The 15,292-nt window shown below is 39.7% G+C and overlaps 2 protein-coding genes across 6 annotated transcripts in view; one reads left to right on the forward strand and one right to left on the reverse strand.

Moving 5' to 3' along the window:
* The first annotated feature begins 1,018 nt into the window (after positions 1 to 1,018).
* LOC127582256 (uncharacterized) lies at positions 1,019 to 8,907 on the forward strand. 4 transcript variants are annotated; one of them, XM_052037415.1, is made up of 9 exons: positions 1,019 to 1,386; positions 2,190 to 2,330; positions 3,276 to 3,423; positions 3,778 to 3,899; positions 5,211 to 5,332; positions 5,788 to 5,950; positions 6,023 to 6,096; positions 7,851 to 7,901; positions 8,071 to 8,907. In XM_052037415.1, exons 1-9 carry the CDS (start codon positions 1,241 to 1,243, stop codon positions 8,304 to 8,306), a joined length of 1,203 nt encoding a protein of 400 aa, XP_051893375.1. In that variant the 5' UTR covers positions 1,019 to 1,240; the 3' UTR covers positions 8,307 to 8,907. The 4 variants fall into 4 exon arrangements, with proteins under 4 accessions (XP_051893375.1, XP_051893376.1, XP_051893378.1 ...); XM_052037418.1 differs by having other exon boundaries at positions 1,132 to 1,386; positions 7,825 to 7,901; positions 8,071 to 8,759; XM_052037416.1 differs by lacking the exon at positions 7,851 to 7,901 and having other exon boundaries at positions 1,129 to 1,386; positions 8,071 to 8,759.
* Positions 8,746 to 15,292, reverse strand: part of LOC127582254 (kelch-like protein 20) — a 29,050-nt gene continuing 22,503 nt past the window's right edge. The window contains exons 9-11 of one of the 2 annotated variants that reach the window (XM_052037412.1): positions 14,354 to 14,562; positions 13,092 to 13,198; positions 8,746 to 10,147 (exon numbers count right to left, since the gene is read on the reverse strand). In XM_052037412.1, the coding sequence (XP_051893372.1) occupies positions 10,063 to 10,147; positions 13,092 to 13,198; positions 14,354 to 14,562 (401 nt within the window). In that variant the 3' untranslated portion in view covers positions 8,746 to 10,062. The remainder of the gene's footprint in view (positions 10,148 to 13,091; positions 13,199 to 14,353; positions 14,563 to 15,292) is intronic. The other variant, XM_052037411.1, reaches the window with a different exon arrangement.

A 15,292-nucleotide genomic window follows, 5' to 3' on the forward strand; every position in this document is an offset into this window, starting at 1 on the left:
GGGGAAATAATTTCTCTATGCCAACCATGTTGAATCCTCTGATAAATTGAATCGAGCCATTTTAATCACGTTAGTGAGCAGAAGTAATTGTGGCTGCTGTATTTGTTAGGCTTGTGTTAGGCTGGTCTATCAACCTCAAGAGTCAAACAGAAATGCAGACAAAACAGAAAAAACAAAACCAACCTTCAGTCCTCACACAGGTCTAATGCCATCCTCAAAAGCAAATATTACACCAGGTCAAAATCCTGGAACACTCAACATTGTAGCAGTATCTTCACCACGAGGACTTCAGCTATTCAAGGGAAGTCAGGGATGGGCAATAAATGCACTCTAACAAGCAATTCCCATGAAAGAATGAAAGAGAACTTCTGCATTCACGTATCACCTTTAATGTAATACAACCACCCAAGGTACTACACAGGAGTGTTAACAAAGAAAATTGGATAGAAAGCCACAAGGATAGATCATTGAACATTGCCCAAAAGGTTAGTGGTAAAGAGAATCTTAAAAAAAAGAGAGAGAAGTAGAAGAGAGATGTTTAGGGCCTTGGTAACTGATGATATTGGCAACTAATACCCTTTTGTACAAGGTCTCTCATCTTCAAGGTCATCAGTTTGTTTACCTATCTGATGGTTTAACCTGCCCCAGAATATTGCAGCCTATCCATGATCTGTTCCCTTCTGTTCCACCTCAGTTAATTCCTTGAAGCATTAAGCTTCTCGGGAACCACAGCTGCAGGCATATCCAAATTTTTAACATTCTCAAACAATGACAAATATCAACAGCACTCTAAGTTCTAAATGCCTCTGATCTACATTTGCCCCAAGTTTGAATCAAATAAAACTAACTGGGAGACTAAACTCATGCGTAAACATATGGGATAGTAAGAACTACAGATAAAACAACACCTGATTTGTTCTCTATATATTTTTATTATCTATTTGCCAAGTTAATTGTTACTAATGAGGGGATTAAAAGGGTTCTTCTCTCATTTAAGTGATAGCCATATACCACAATAGGAAGTTAATTGGTTGACATTTTGAGACCAAATAGGTCTCACCTGAATGTATTTTGAGAAATCATTTGCAAGTGATGTAGGGTTTTAACCCTATTCAGAGGAAGGCAGTAGAAATTGTAGAGGAAGGCTTAGGGTTTTTGTAGTACCAAAGTAAAGGACATGCTGAAGGAGTAAAAGGACATAAAAGTAGTCATTGATGTGAAGTTGTGTAATGCTGAGCTCATGACTTCTCCAAGAACAAGAGGCCCGAAGTTGATTGAAACCGTCACTCCTCGCACCAATGTGGGAATCTTCTCATCCCATGCTCTGGGTGTGGTGGATTCTGAGGAGGTTTCCTCTGACAAGTCTGAGGATTCCGTGTATGAATGGTGTGTGATCAACTTGCAGTCTGGCTGCCTTGATGGGTTTTGATCTGTTTAAGTTTATGATGTTGTGACTTGAGTTCAGGAACTTTATTATTGTACAACCAAAGTGTTTAAAACTATTGTTTTTTTTTCTGTGCTTGAAAACTACTGAGGATCCTCCTATTTCAGACCCCTGTCTGAAGTCAAGGCTGCTTTGAGACAATGTAGTGAAAGACATAATAGAAGAGGACTATGAACTGGCAATATTTATTTACAGGCTGCCTTGTATCTCTGTAAAAAGAAATATTGAGTGTTGGGAGAGAGTGTGTACTTAATATGTCCTTCAGTTCTAGGGAGTGCGGAGAAATGTCATGGGATTGTGATGTCTTCCTGTTGGAGAACTGTCTTGGATATAACATTATAATTTGTGTCTGGGTGTGCCAGTGTGTTTAAATGTATGGAATGGGGTAACACACTATGTGACCCAAATAGGACCTACTTTATCCTTGCTTTAATGTGCTTCATTGGGAAGAAGCATAATTATAGCCAATACTTTGGTACCCACATCGTGTGAATATTTAATCTTTGAATTGATTTTGTTTTATTTTAGAAATAACACTTTACTGAGCAAAATCAGTGATTTATAAACTTCATGATCTCTCTCCTATTGTGTTGAAACTATTCTAATGTTCCTGCCATAATTTAGTTGTAAAAGTTTCTAAAACTGTTTGATTAGTTCATGGATTCATTGCCTCCAGACTGAGGTACAGGAGTCCTACTCTGTCCTAATGCTGCAGTGTTTACAAAGCCTGCTTCTCAACTTTCAGTACTGACTCTGGTGAAGAAGAGCAGAACAAAGTTAAACTTGATGATTTCCAGAAGCAGATGATAAGGGAACATCAAGAAGCAGTGGCAAAAGCAGAAGCACAGGCTGGCAAAATAAATGTGATCAAAGAGCGAGGCAGAAGGTACCATCTCATTGTATTAGATTGCATTGTAGCCATTTCCTTTCAATTCAATCCTACCTTTTAAAATTCCTTATCAAAATAATTGTACCTTTCTGCTGATAGGGACAACATGGGGCCACAGATGCTGGAAAGGCATAATCGCTTGGGTGTGGGCAATTACTATAAACATTTTTTTAAATGTGAAAATGGGGATTGAGTTGTCTTTGCTCAATTCTCCTCTTGATCCCAGCTCCTCTTGTGTTTTGTGTGTAACATCACAGTAGAATAATGAGCAATATACTAATTCTGTGTGATCTAGCCCTTCCAATGTGCCTTGTGGAATTGGAAGCTTTGATTGTTGCATTTTGCCCACTAGACTGGGCTTTTTAAAAACTACAGCTTCTGATCTACCTTGTGACCTTGTACCTTTATTGCACTGCACTTTCTCTGTAGCTGTGACACTTTACTGTTCTTGTTTTTACCTGTACTACATCAATGGACTCTGTACTAACCCAATGTAACTGCACTGTGTAATGAATTGACCTGTATGATCAGTATGCAAGACAAGTTTTTCACTGTACCTCAGTACAAGTGACAATAATAAACCAATACCTCTTCACACATATATAGCTAATAAACTATGCCTGAGTGTTGGTTAGTCTTAGAATCCAGATGCAGGTTCATTTTATGATCTCTGGTCTTGTAAATGGACCAGGCAGGGTTAGATTTCAGTTCAGTGGTTTTAAACAAAAAGCCTGATACCAAGATCAGGCACCAAGTTTGCTATGGGAGTAAAATGGCCCAAGTTTCCACATCTAGGAATGAGCTGGGTAACAAGAATGTGGGGTATAAACTACTGGGCCTTTCAAACTGACTAATAAGGTTCATTGGGTATCCACCAAGGTGGTTTGTGATTATGGCTTGCATCTTCTCCAAAAGGTAATTCATTTCATTTTAATCCTCCAGGAAACGGATTAAAATTAGCTGTGATCAGCTTCGTGATTTGCTGCCTAAATTTGAAGGTCGAAGAAATGATATGGCATCAGTGTTGGAGATGACTGTGAAATACCTGGAGCTAGTCCAAGCACTTGTCCCACCGCAGGAACAATCTAGAGTGAGTACCCAACCCAATTTTACAAATATCTTTCTTGCAATATAGCAGGCCATTTGGTCCATTGAAGTCCCTGCCGGCTGAAGCCAATTCCATTGGTCCAATTCCCCAACTTCTTTTGAACATCCCTTTGCTCTGCATTGATTAGTACCCTCTTCCATTGTTTTCCAAGCCAAGGCTGATTAAGGGCAAGAAGTACCTCCTTGCCACCTTGACGTGTGGTTCAGGTGAGCAAAACCTGTTCAATTCTAATTTAGAAAGTTGAGGTTTAGACACTTGGGCTGATGGGTTTGTAATACCACTAATCTTGTGATTTGTAATGCAAATCTTAAAATTCCTTTGTTCTGATGCTCTTAGACCTTGTCTGTACCTGAGAGTCTCTACGAAAAATGGCAGAAACCCACGAAGACTGAACCAACAATGTCATATTCTGCACAAGAGGGAGAGAAGACAAGGGGAAGAAAAATGTTCCCAAAAGGGTTTGTATAATTGTTGAACATCAGTTGTTTAACTTCCTTGATTGCTATTTATCCAAGATTTGGGACAATCTGGATGGCCTGTGATGTACAATAAATGCTGGCCTTGGTGACGATGCTTGTGTCCCAAACAAATGGTTCCTCTATTCCCAGGAGGTTGTATGAATAATTGTGCAAAAGCTATTGGGTGACAAATTGCAATGATCCTGGGAGGCTGACCTATGGGAAGGGAAGCAGTTTGAACAAACTGAGCTCTTGGAGGGGTTAGTTGGACGTGCCTAGATGTCCCAGAATGTGAGGTCTTGTTGTTGAATTATTTTTGGCCATGTTAGCTCCAGCTTTTTGAAGTCCCAATCACTCGGTGTTTGTGCCTTTCCATAATGAGGAAATCGTGTTGCTCAATGTCTCCTTGACTGGAACAAATTACCTTGTTGGGGACCACTTCTTCACACACTGCAAAAATGACAGAACTCTGCCTTAAACTGTATGTGTGCAGCTAATAAAGCCACTGCCTCCAGGGTCAGAGACCCAGATTCAGTCCTAACATTGGATGTATTCTGTGTGGAGTTTGCCTGTTCTCCCTGTGACCACAGGTTCCCCTAGGTGCTCTGATTTCCCCCACATAACAAAGATGTGGGTTGGTGGTTAAACAGGCCACAGTTTATTGCCCCTGGTGTGTAGGTGAATGGCAGAATCTAGGAGAGTTAAAACATAAAGCATAGAAAACCTACAGCACAATTCAGGCCCTTTGGCCCACAAAGCTGTGCTGAACACTTCCCTACCTTAGAAATTACTGGGCTTACCCATAGCCCTCTATTTTTCTAAGCTCCATGTACCTATCCAAAAGTCTCTTAAAAGATCGTATCGAGTTGATGAGAATGTGGGATTAATGTAGGATTAGTGTTGATGGTTGGTGTGGATTTGGTGGACTGAAGAACCTGTTTCTGTGCTGTAACCTTGATTTGATGTTAACTAGCACATTTTTGCCACCTGTTAGCCAATTCAGGTTGCTATGCTTGCATCTACTTTTAGTTTATTAGAGGAAACATTTCCCAGGGATGTAAATGTTTCATCTGAGGCCATTGGTTATTGACATAGAAGATGTGTGGAACCACCTGTCTTCAGCCAGGCAGTTGGGGAAAGGAAGGACAAGGAAAGACCAACCTGTCCAACACAAGCTCCAGGAAAAATCTGTTTAAATTTTAGATACTGCCCACCCCTCAACAAACTGTGGTAGATATATCCTGAAGCTCAGAACATTAGGAGGATTCCAAAGGTATGGTGAACTATTTTTGTACTTTATTTCTTCAACAGGAAGAAGGCCCCAATGAAAACTCATTGTTCACCACAAGTTGCAGTGGCCAAAAAGACAGCCTTACCTGGAAATATCGGCGTCCCCCAGGACTTGCTGCAATTGAGTGTCCCTGTCATCCCAGGTTAGCTGATGCCAGTTAAAAGTACCACTAACTCATCCAACTTTTTTACACTTGGCCTACAGTAAGGTCAGAAATGAATTTAATCTTCCTTGAACCAAGATGACATCCACTCAATCTGAGAACAGTATATTTGGGAGGAGGTGGCTGGTAGAAGTGTTTCATGGTTTGAATGTAAGATGGCAGAAAAGGTTCCTGGTCTCCAAGAATATTTGTCAGAATTAATCTTCTTGTTGACTTGTAGGAAGAATAAGCATCTGATTTTAATGCCTAGAAATGAATCATTTAAAATGATTGGAAGCTGACGCTGTATTACATTAGTTTAACATTAATTATGCACTGGTGACTTCTACTTTGTAGAATGGGTTATGTTTTAAAGGTCTTGCAGAGGATTGTAATGATTCACCTACTTTTGTTTTGCAGTTATATTCTAAGTTTTAATGAAATTTCTGTTGTAGAAAAGCAAACAATGATGCCATTCACTGGCTCTTCTGAGCAGAATGTGACATCTCCAACCAGCTATCTCTCTGACAAGTGGCTTCCGGTGCTCCCCAGTTTGTTTGAAGACCAGTCTGGACAAAATCTTACAAGTTGTAAAGCTACTGCAGTTCAACAAAAAGGGTTTGTCTTCAATATTTTCCTAAAATTTGAGATGGGTATTGGATTTCAGGGTTTAATTGCTGTTAATCTCAGTTTTCCAGGGGCAATAGCAACTCAATCAGCCAATCCGTCTTTCACCAATCCAGACCCACAGGACATCACTGAAGGTAAACTTCAATTGTTGTGTGATGCTGTAAATTCAATAGCTTACTGTTAATTGGCAATTTTCCTTCAAATGAAGAAAATACTTTTCACCCATTTGTACCCTTGCTATTCTTGGCAGTGTGACCAAGATGTACTAGATGATGCATGTGCCCCACAGCTCTCCGCATTGTCTTGTAGCTCAATATATTAACTGATAGCACATCTATGTAAACCAGAAAGTTCTCCAGGTTGAAATCCCCAATTTAGCAGAGTGGGAGTAAGGATGCTACTATTGACCTGGGTTTCAACACCCCTGACAACCAGCTCTTCGGTTTGGACATCTGCCTGCCCAGAGAATTGGATTTTATGCAGATACATTCTTTTGCAGAGGCCTGATGGCACTTCAGTCAAAAATCTTGTGTGGAGACGTATTCCATTTAAGACACCAGAAGGGAATTTGTATATATGGCATTGCCACCCTACTGGTGGTAGAAATCAATTGCATCAGTGCATTCAGGCATGCATCCACCTACTTGCTCTCATACTATCCATTAGATGGATAGTATAACATCTTTGGGACTCTCCTATTACTCAAGGTTATCACATCCCCTAAACCAAGCCCCTATTCTGCTTTAACTTGTGGGTGTCAACAGCTATTACTTGTGGAAGACTTGATTCTTCACCTGCATCCTACAGAAATGCAGGTATTTGCTGTATGTGCCTTGCTGTCTTTTTTGCATCATGCATTTAGCAGGAAGGAAATTAATAGATTAAGGGTGGGATGGGCAAATATTTATAACTCCAGTTAAACTGCTTAATCTTTATCCAGTGAAGCAAATTTCCTTTTGCTTGCTAATCCATTCATAACTAACATGTTTAAGTATCTCCCAGTAAACAATTGAAAAGAATCTTTTAAACAGTTTCCAACATTTGCATTTGGCAATGAGGCACAGGTTTTGTGCAGGGCCCATTGTATAGCAAATGCTGTGTGGAGCAGCACAGGCTTTCTGCTGTAATTGGACACTGATCATTTAACAGCATTCCCTCTAATTGGGGGAGGGAGGGAGGACCCAGGAATTGTTAAATCTCATTACTGAAATCTGTTTGTATATGTACCAGCCCTTGGTGTGTGCTATTACATGGGTGACTTCCAGTTCCCCCCCACTAGGCATTTAGGAACAAATGTTCTGAAGAGATCTCTCCACACTTTTCTCCAAGGGTAAATATTTACCGCTCCCCATGTCAGAGCAGGATGTATTTTTCTCCCCCTTGTCCATCCTTGAACCAGAGTTGTTCAGTGTTGGGTTTAACTGTGACTCCCTCATTAGTTGTACAGCACAGCAATGGGCACTCCTGGCTAGCTTCAAGCACCAATCCCATTCACTAGCACTGTAGCCTTCACTGACTTAGCAATTTAAGTGTTCATCTAGATGCTTAAATGTTGTGAGTACTCATTGCCACCACAAAGGCAACATACTCCAGATTCCAACAACCATCTGTGAGGGGGGAGTGTTCTCAGATCCCCTCTAAACAGCTATATGACAATTAGTAAAATCTAATCTGTAGAAAGAAAAACTTGAGTCAAATTTTCTGAACATGTTAAGTTTCTCTTTCCACAGATGCTGTCTGACCTGTAGTGTTTCTGGCATTTGGATTTTATTTCAGATTTTCAGCATCTGCAGCTTTATTTTTCACTGTGTAATGTGATTTTGTTTGTGCCTAATACTTCTTGCCTCTGCTATCCAAAATAGTTCTGACTCGGTTAACCTTTCCCCAGGGGGAAGTACCACTCTCCACACCTCTGAACCATTTACCACTAAATACTGCTGTAAGTAATCCATCATGACTTATTTCAAACACCGCTGTCAACTATCCTCTTTGCTCATTAGTGTTGATCTTTCCACCAGTACCACTAAGTGATTGTATTAGCTCCTAACCTTTAATGATCTTTGAATCTGGGTTATTTGAAATTGTACTTCAATAAAAACTCTTCACAGCTGACACAAGTTTGGTGACTTCTGCATTGACCATGGATCCAAATGGTTCCAATAAAAGTTGGATTTCGGAAGCAAAACCAATGGAAAAATCATCATTTCACATACCAGATTTGGATACCCTGACAGCTGAGAATTTGTTGGGAAACTGGCCAGAGGTGGAGGAACCCGTGACAACTGATCACCAGTGTGCTGAAGAAACTGTTACAATAGACATGAACTTTTTGCAACAATTTTAATGTTGATTAGTTATTGAATAACTGAGGCTCTTGGGCACTGACTTCTACAAGTAGTCTAACCAATGTTTAACTAATTGTTTTTTGGGTCACTATGTAATTTGGTGGTTTACACTTGCTTGATGCAGTGACTACATGAACTAATCCAGCCTTGTCTAGATGATCTGAATTCTAATTTACTTTAAAGAAAATTTAAGTTAATAGTGAAGGGATATTCTACTGGATTACTTGAATTGTAGTTTGAGTTTTAAGGGGAAACTTTTTGCTGCCCTTCTGGAAACTTTGCTGGAGCAAACCTGTATTCTAAGGGGAAGAAATGCTATTGCCTGTCCTACCTATTTTCAATGATCAATGCTGAAACTCAAACTTCCAGTATTGTAAAACTGGTTTGCTGAAATAAAATTGTGAATCAATTTAATAACATGCTTCAGAGGCACAAGTTCTTGTCAAATAAGGGTTTAATTATTCCAAAGCTAGTTTTCTGCATGTTTGCACAATTTTATTTAAATACTGTACAAGTCAAATATACAAATGCAACATTGCAACAGCAATAATGTTTTCAATTAAGCAACTGAATCCATTAACCCATTCACTACAGTGGTAGCATATATTCAATGGATAATTCATGTAAAGGTATGCAAGGTAAGAGCTAGCAAATACTTCTAACAGGGAAATGCTAGAACTTAACAGGAACTGAAGTGCATGAACCCTGCAATTAGACTTGGGAGTTCCCATAATTAAACTAATAGTCTCAACTTGGAACTACATATGATATCTAGAGATTTCAGTGCTTAACTCAACAGCTGAGGTAGTAAGTTACAGCTGTTAAAGCCAAAAAACAAGTTGCATGAAGACATTTAAAAGTAGTGCAGGTTTTAGTTACCAACTGTAACTAGGCTATGATTATAGCATTACATATGTTCACTGTCTCAAGGCTAAACTTGTACATCAAATTTAAACCTCTTGCCTTTTGGATTGAAACTGTAAAGTTAACAGATAACCAAAACCAAGAATTCAATTATCCTGTGCTAACTTTTGTTGTGGAAATCTGACTGTGCACTTGTCACTCATGCCCTTTAAATACAGCCCCCATTTGATCTCCTCAGGAAGAATAAATTGTGGCATTACAGTTGAATTAAAGCTCAAATATAAAACAATGGGTTGGCAAAGCATAACACAATCCAGTCAGTTTACAGACCACACTGAATCATAACTTCTCCACTACTGCAAACTTGTGTGTGTCTGTTTACATTCCATGAACTTAATGTAGTGTATAACAACTTTAAATTGATTTGTCCCCTCTCCCCTAATGTAGACTTTGACCAAAGCAGAGTTCTCCCACTATTATGACTTTCCTGTGCCCTTTTGAATGTTGTAGTATTAACCTCTGCCAATAAGAGCACTCAGCTACTTAATTTCTTGTTTGCAAGCTGCATAGAGTTTGCTGGTTAATAAGGTATACAGCTGCCATGAAGTTATTTCAAAAGCTTGTAAATTGAGTATTTTTAAATAGAGCTGGTTAATTTAAGGCAGCAGGTTTTATTTCATTAAGATTAAAAGGATGCCTCTGGTTATTCCTATTAGCTCCGATTTTAAATACAACTGCTAAATACCCATATTGAAGTGTACAAGATTGCTTCATTCACTTGTTCCAGTGGGTGCTCTTCTGCACTCTATAACCAATAGCATTCAAATTAACAATTCAGTGCCAGGTTACGAATGGTAAAACATGCATGCCAATCCTCTGGGAAGTGTCAGTTCACCAAATGTGTGACTCGCATTGTGTCATTTTCACCACTCCAACCCCACCACCAAGGCGTCTGTAGTTCATACTTCCGAACAATCTGAAATGGGACAGTGTTTAATCCATTATACAATGAATAGGTGCAAAAAAAATCAGGGCTGACATTCTCCCAATAACACTTCATTTTCTGCAACCCTTCAAATTGGCAGTGAATTTGTTGACTTCGTTTTTTTGCCTACAGAACAGTGGGCACTGCCAGGAGTAGGAATTCAATCTAAAATATGTATTACTTGAAGGAAGGGTAGTAATTTGTCTGGTTAGGTCTAGCAATTAAGTTAACCTAATCCAGAACTTGCATTGGATTGGTTTAACATTTGAATGGAATTAAATGAATGAGGTGGCTTCATACCCAAAAAGCGGGTAGGCATTCTGCGCACCTTTCTTCTTAAATCTGAGTTCTTCTGCAATTGGCTGCGATCTCAAACTGCTTGTTAATTTGGACATGGGTTTCCTTGTTCTCGCGATAAGATCGCAACCCCATTTATTGCTCCCTGTACACCAATGTGGCCCATCCTGGCTGCATGAGCTAACCACCATTTCTGAGCTCTTGGACTTACCAAATAATGGCACTTCAAGTGAATATCCCAATAGGCTTGGGGTTTCTGCCTCTCATCTTCCACCACCCCCTCCCACGTTGCAACTATCTTTTGTAGCTCTGGAAATTAATTTCTCTATCCACTCCAGGCCCTTCAATTAACTTTTCTAAAGAAAACAACATCAACCCCTTCAGCCTTTCCTCACCTACAGCTAGATTTGTGCACTCCATTGCTCTCTCATTCTAGCTGATGGTGACCAGAATTGTGTGCCCTATTCTGTTCTGCCCCAGTTAACAAAGTAATCCTTTGTCGTGAGGGCTTCTACCTGCCCTGCTACCTTCAGGGACCAGTGGACATAGATTTCAAGAAGGCCCTTCATCTTTAGCTACCATTTGTATTCCCTTGTTTGCATTGCCCCCTCACATTCAGCTCCAATTTCTACCCACTATTGGTATTTTCCAGTAGGCCACAGTTAGCTTCTTCACAATCAACGCAAGGATGTGGTTAAGTTTGTATATGATACAGACATTAATGTATGCTCTGAAAAGCTCTGTCTCACAACTGTGTTTTGGAACCTGGCTGTCAATGACATTGCAATCCCCAAATAGTTCTCCGCTTCTCAGCCAAGAGTGGATCCAATTTGCCTTTTTCCACTTTGGCTCTCTCGGGCTTTTACTTCAACCTGTCCATCAGTCAGCCCTTGTTAAATGTTTGCTAAACTCCACAAAGACTTCAAAATATTACATTTCAGGCTAGGGAAAATTGTGTTGAAAGCAGAGTTAAATCGCCCTATCATAACAGGGTTAAGTTTATTGCCATCTAACAACTATTTGTCACACTAGTGCATTACCTATATTCAGCCTTGGGATTTTACCCTTGCAGCACATTCTTTTGTAGATAAAGTGCAACAATCAAATGAAAGACAAGAATACCTTTCCCTGCAGAAAGGAGGATTATGCAGTCAAGCTCACTGCACAGCTCCAGTTGGATGTGAATCACCAGCTTTCTGACAAAGGAAATAACCATGACATTTAGACTGATATTCTTGCAGTAATGAAGGTCAAATGCATCCTTTTAATGGGATATTGGGTCACAGGGTCCTGGATAGGTAGTTTGGTAAAATTATAGTATTTTGAAAGGATTCGGGCAAAGGGCCTCTTTCAGGTGACGGTTCTGAAATCTGGAAGTCATCATTGCAAGAATTCAGATGGTTTAGGAATGAGATGATTTAACCTGGAGAACAGCAGTCACAAACCCAACTTCAAATCATCAGCTATATAATGATACTTGTGCTACCTTATGCTTTGAGGCCAGATAAAGTGGTTTGCATTTGAGTAAAAATTGGCTGCCTGGAAAAAAAGCTTTCAGCTTTGTTGTAAATAATGGTCTGCTCAGTTGAGCAGAAGTGGCAAATGGAATTTAATCCCAGAGAAATGCCAGGTAAAGAATGTGGGGAGATGCCAAAAAGGTAAGGAATATTTAAAGTGGAGGACATTTAGTGTGGAGGAACAGAACGACCTTGGACTGCATGTGGTTTAAATAGGCATATAGAATGCTTTGCTATTTCTTATTAACCTTGGCATTGAATACAAGAACAGGGAGGTTATGCCAGGACTATGTAAAACATCATCAGTCCACAGTTTGAGATTCTGGTAGCTAGGCTACGGGAAAAATGTAACTGCACTGGGGAGAATGCAGGGGAGATTTGTGGATGTTGCCAGGGTTGGAAATTTTAGTTTGAGGGAAGATTGGATAGGCTGGTGTTTTCTTCCATAGAATACACAAGACAATGTGTTTGGGGGTGGGAAACTTGAGAGATTTATAAATTAATGCAGGTCCAAGAGAGAGTGATAGAAAGGATGTGTTCTCTTTAGCTGAGTGATTAAAAAAGTATGTGATGTAGATTTATATTAATTTATAGAAGAATTAAAGGGGAGATGAAGAAAACTTCTTCACACAGAAGGTAGTTTGGAACTGGCTGCCTGAAAGGGCAGTGGAGACACAAACCCTTGCCTCTTTTTATAAAGTACTTGGACACATCTGAAGAAGCGAGACCAGCAGGCCTGGAAGCTGGAATTAAGCAGGGCAGCTCTTCAGGGACATTGACTGAGTCTCATCCTTCTGTCTCAAACACTTTATGATGCACTCAAATCTCACTCTGGGAAGCTGCAGTTTGTTGAAATATGTGCCCATCAGTTTTATCAATTTTAAAATTATTAATAAAATGTCTCTCTAACTCACACCACCTATTGCTTTAAGTGAGCATGCTCTCATTCAGCATTGCAATGATAAAGATTGCAGAACAGGGATTGCTGTATAATAACTTATTTCATTGAAAAGTCTTGACCCGATAATGGCATGATTTTCAAAAGCAAAATATCTCACTCTTATATCAAAATATCACAGCTGCACATACGGTCAAATAAGCATTTTAAAACTTGTTTATACCTCCATGTATTTGCATCGGGATCAAAGACTTCAACAGTTTTTAAGTAGGTTGTGCCATCAAAGCCACCAACAGCCATCAGAAGTCCATTTACAACTGCAAGCCCAACCTGTGTGGAGGAGAAAACAAAACAAAAGATGCTTTTAATTGTCAGAAACATCAGCATTTACTTTAATAGATTTCCTATAAAGCATGCAAATAACCTGCCTGCATAACACAATGGTATGTTAAGAGGACCCAGCACGGTAGGTACTGTGTGTCAATTTGTTCAATGCAGGTTCTGTTGGTGGACCAGAATTTGGCAACTTTACAGAAAAAAAAATGTAAATATATTCTAAAAGAATTCCATCCTATGTGTTGCCTGGTGGGTAATTAATGTTCTATATTTCTCCCAAAATATGCCATCCTGTGGAGTAGGCAACATTGGCAATGGAATTCTTTTGAAGTGCATTTTAAATGTCACTGATCACTAGGTTAGAGTGTACACTATTTATTCACAATCTAAAGAATCCTAAAGTCACATGGTGAGAGGGAGGAAGCCACCCTTAAGTAAATTCTGAAATTTTTGCTCTCTCTTTAGAAATCAAGTTATTCTGCCCAATACAGCACAAGCCAACAATAACTTCCAATTATACAGACCTCTAAAAGAGCTAAATGACCAAGGCACTCCATTGTTCTAATGAAGAAAAATTGACATAAATAAGCAAATGCCTAGTTTTAAGCAAGATCTGAGAGGAAAGAGGTAATAAGGCAGAGGTTTGGGGGATGGAATGCTAGAACCAGAGGCCTTGCCTTCAGCTGCCAAGGGCCCTAATGGTAGATTAAATGTCGATATGATAGAGTGCATCTCAGAGGGACAAAGGGCCAGATGAACTGGAGAAATAGGGTGAGATTATGAGTAGAATCTGGTGTGAGCTACAAATTGAACAGCAGCTTTTTGATGATCTCAAGCATGTGCAGGGCAGAATGAAAGAGGCTAGCAAGCAATTTGTTGGAATAACCAAGCCTTGAGGACAAAAAGGCATGGATGAATGTTTCACTGCAGATGTAGTGGTGGAAATAGTTTTTAGTGAGATATGGATACATGGTCCAAATCCCATCAAACCACGTCAAATACGACACCAAAATGGTGTACAGATGAACAAATGGGGGTTAGATCAAGGGCGTTGCTTCGATTAATGGCAGTTGCTTTGGTCTTTCCAATATTCAGTCTCAACTCTAACACATACGCACACCTGCATGCACTATTTTAGTATTCACTTACTCCACTCCGTCTGGAAGTCATAGCAACCACTGGAGACCACTGATTGGTTCGAAGGTTGTATCGCTCAGCACTGCTGAGCTCTGTTGTGTCATCACGTCCCCCCACTGCATAGATCATGTCCTGGAAGACAGCGCAGCCAAGGTGTTTCCGTCTTGTTCCCATAGGTGGGCAAGGAGACCAACGATTCTCCTGAGGAATGAAACGTTCAACTGGAAAGTGCATGAACCCAAACAACAATGTCAATGCAGTAATGGAGCAAAGTAGGCTACGTGCACATTTTTGTTTGGTAGCTCACATAATTTTAATTTTGTCAGTTGTACATTATTTAATGTTTGCCCTGGATACTAGCATAGACGTGAGTTGCTTTTCCATCAAATGGCGATGGTGACATATATAAAAACCCATTCAAACAAGCAAATAATCAAAGACTGGCTTTATACCCACACGACTAGGAAGAGCATAGAAGTTTTAATAAAGCAATGCAAAGCCTTGGTTAGACGAGAATACTGTAAGCAGTTCTGGGCACATGAAAAATAGCTTGGAGGATATAAAAATATGATGGAGGAAGAACCAAGAATGACACCTGGCATTAAATTTTAAGTTTCAAGATGACTTCCTCTGATAAACTCAAGTATGCTCCAGAATTTAGTAGATTAAGAGGTGACTTGATTTAATTTCAAGACATTAAGGGGAACTGATGAGTTGGAAAGAAATTGTTTCTGCAGGTTGGGAAACCTGAGCCATGCCTTTCAGGAACAAGCAAGAAACATTTCTCCCCACAGCTGGTGGTGGAAGTCTGGAACCATCTTCTACAAACAACAAATTTCACGACGTACGTCAGTGATAAACCTGATTCTGAAACAACCGACATAGCATCATCTGTCAATCATAAAATTGAGACTGATGGCTTTTATTTAATTAAAAGGTTCTGAGGGATTT

The sequence above is a fragment of the Pristis pectinata genome, chromosome 23, assembly GCF_009764475.1.
Source record: "Pristis pectinata isolate sPriPec2 chromosome 23, sPriPec2.1.pri, whole genome shotgun sequence".
NCBI lineage: Eukaryota > Metazoa > Chordata > Chondrichthyes > Rhinopristiformes > Pristidae > Pristis > Pristis pectinata.

Coding starts and splice junctions, on each gene's coding strand:
- LOC127582256 (XM_052037415.1), top strand. CDS start 1,241: ATGACTTCTCCAAGAACAAGAGGCCCGAAGTTGATTGAAACCGTCACT. Junction 1,387..2,189: donor GAGGATTCCGTGTATGAATG/GTGTGTGATCAA, acceptor CTCAACTTTCAG/TACTGACTCTGGTGAAGAAG. Junction 6,097..7,850: donor CCCACAGGACATCACTGAAG/GTAAACTTCAAT, acceptor ACCTTTCCCCAG/GGGGAAGTACCACTCTCCAC.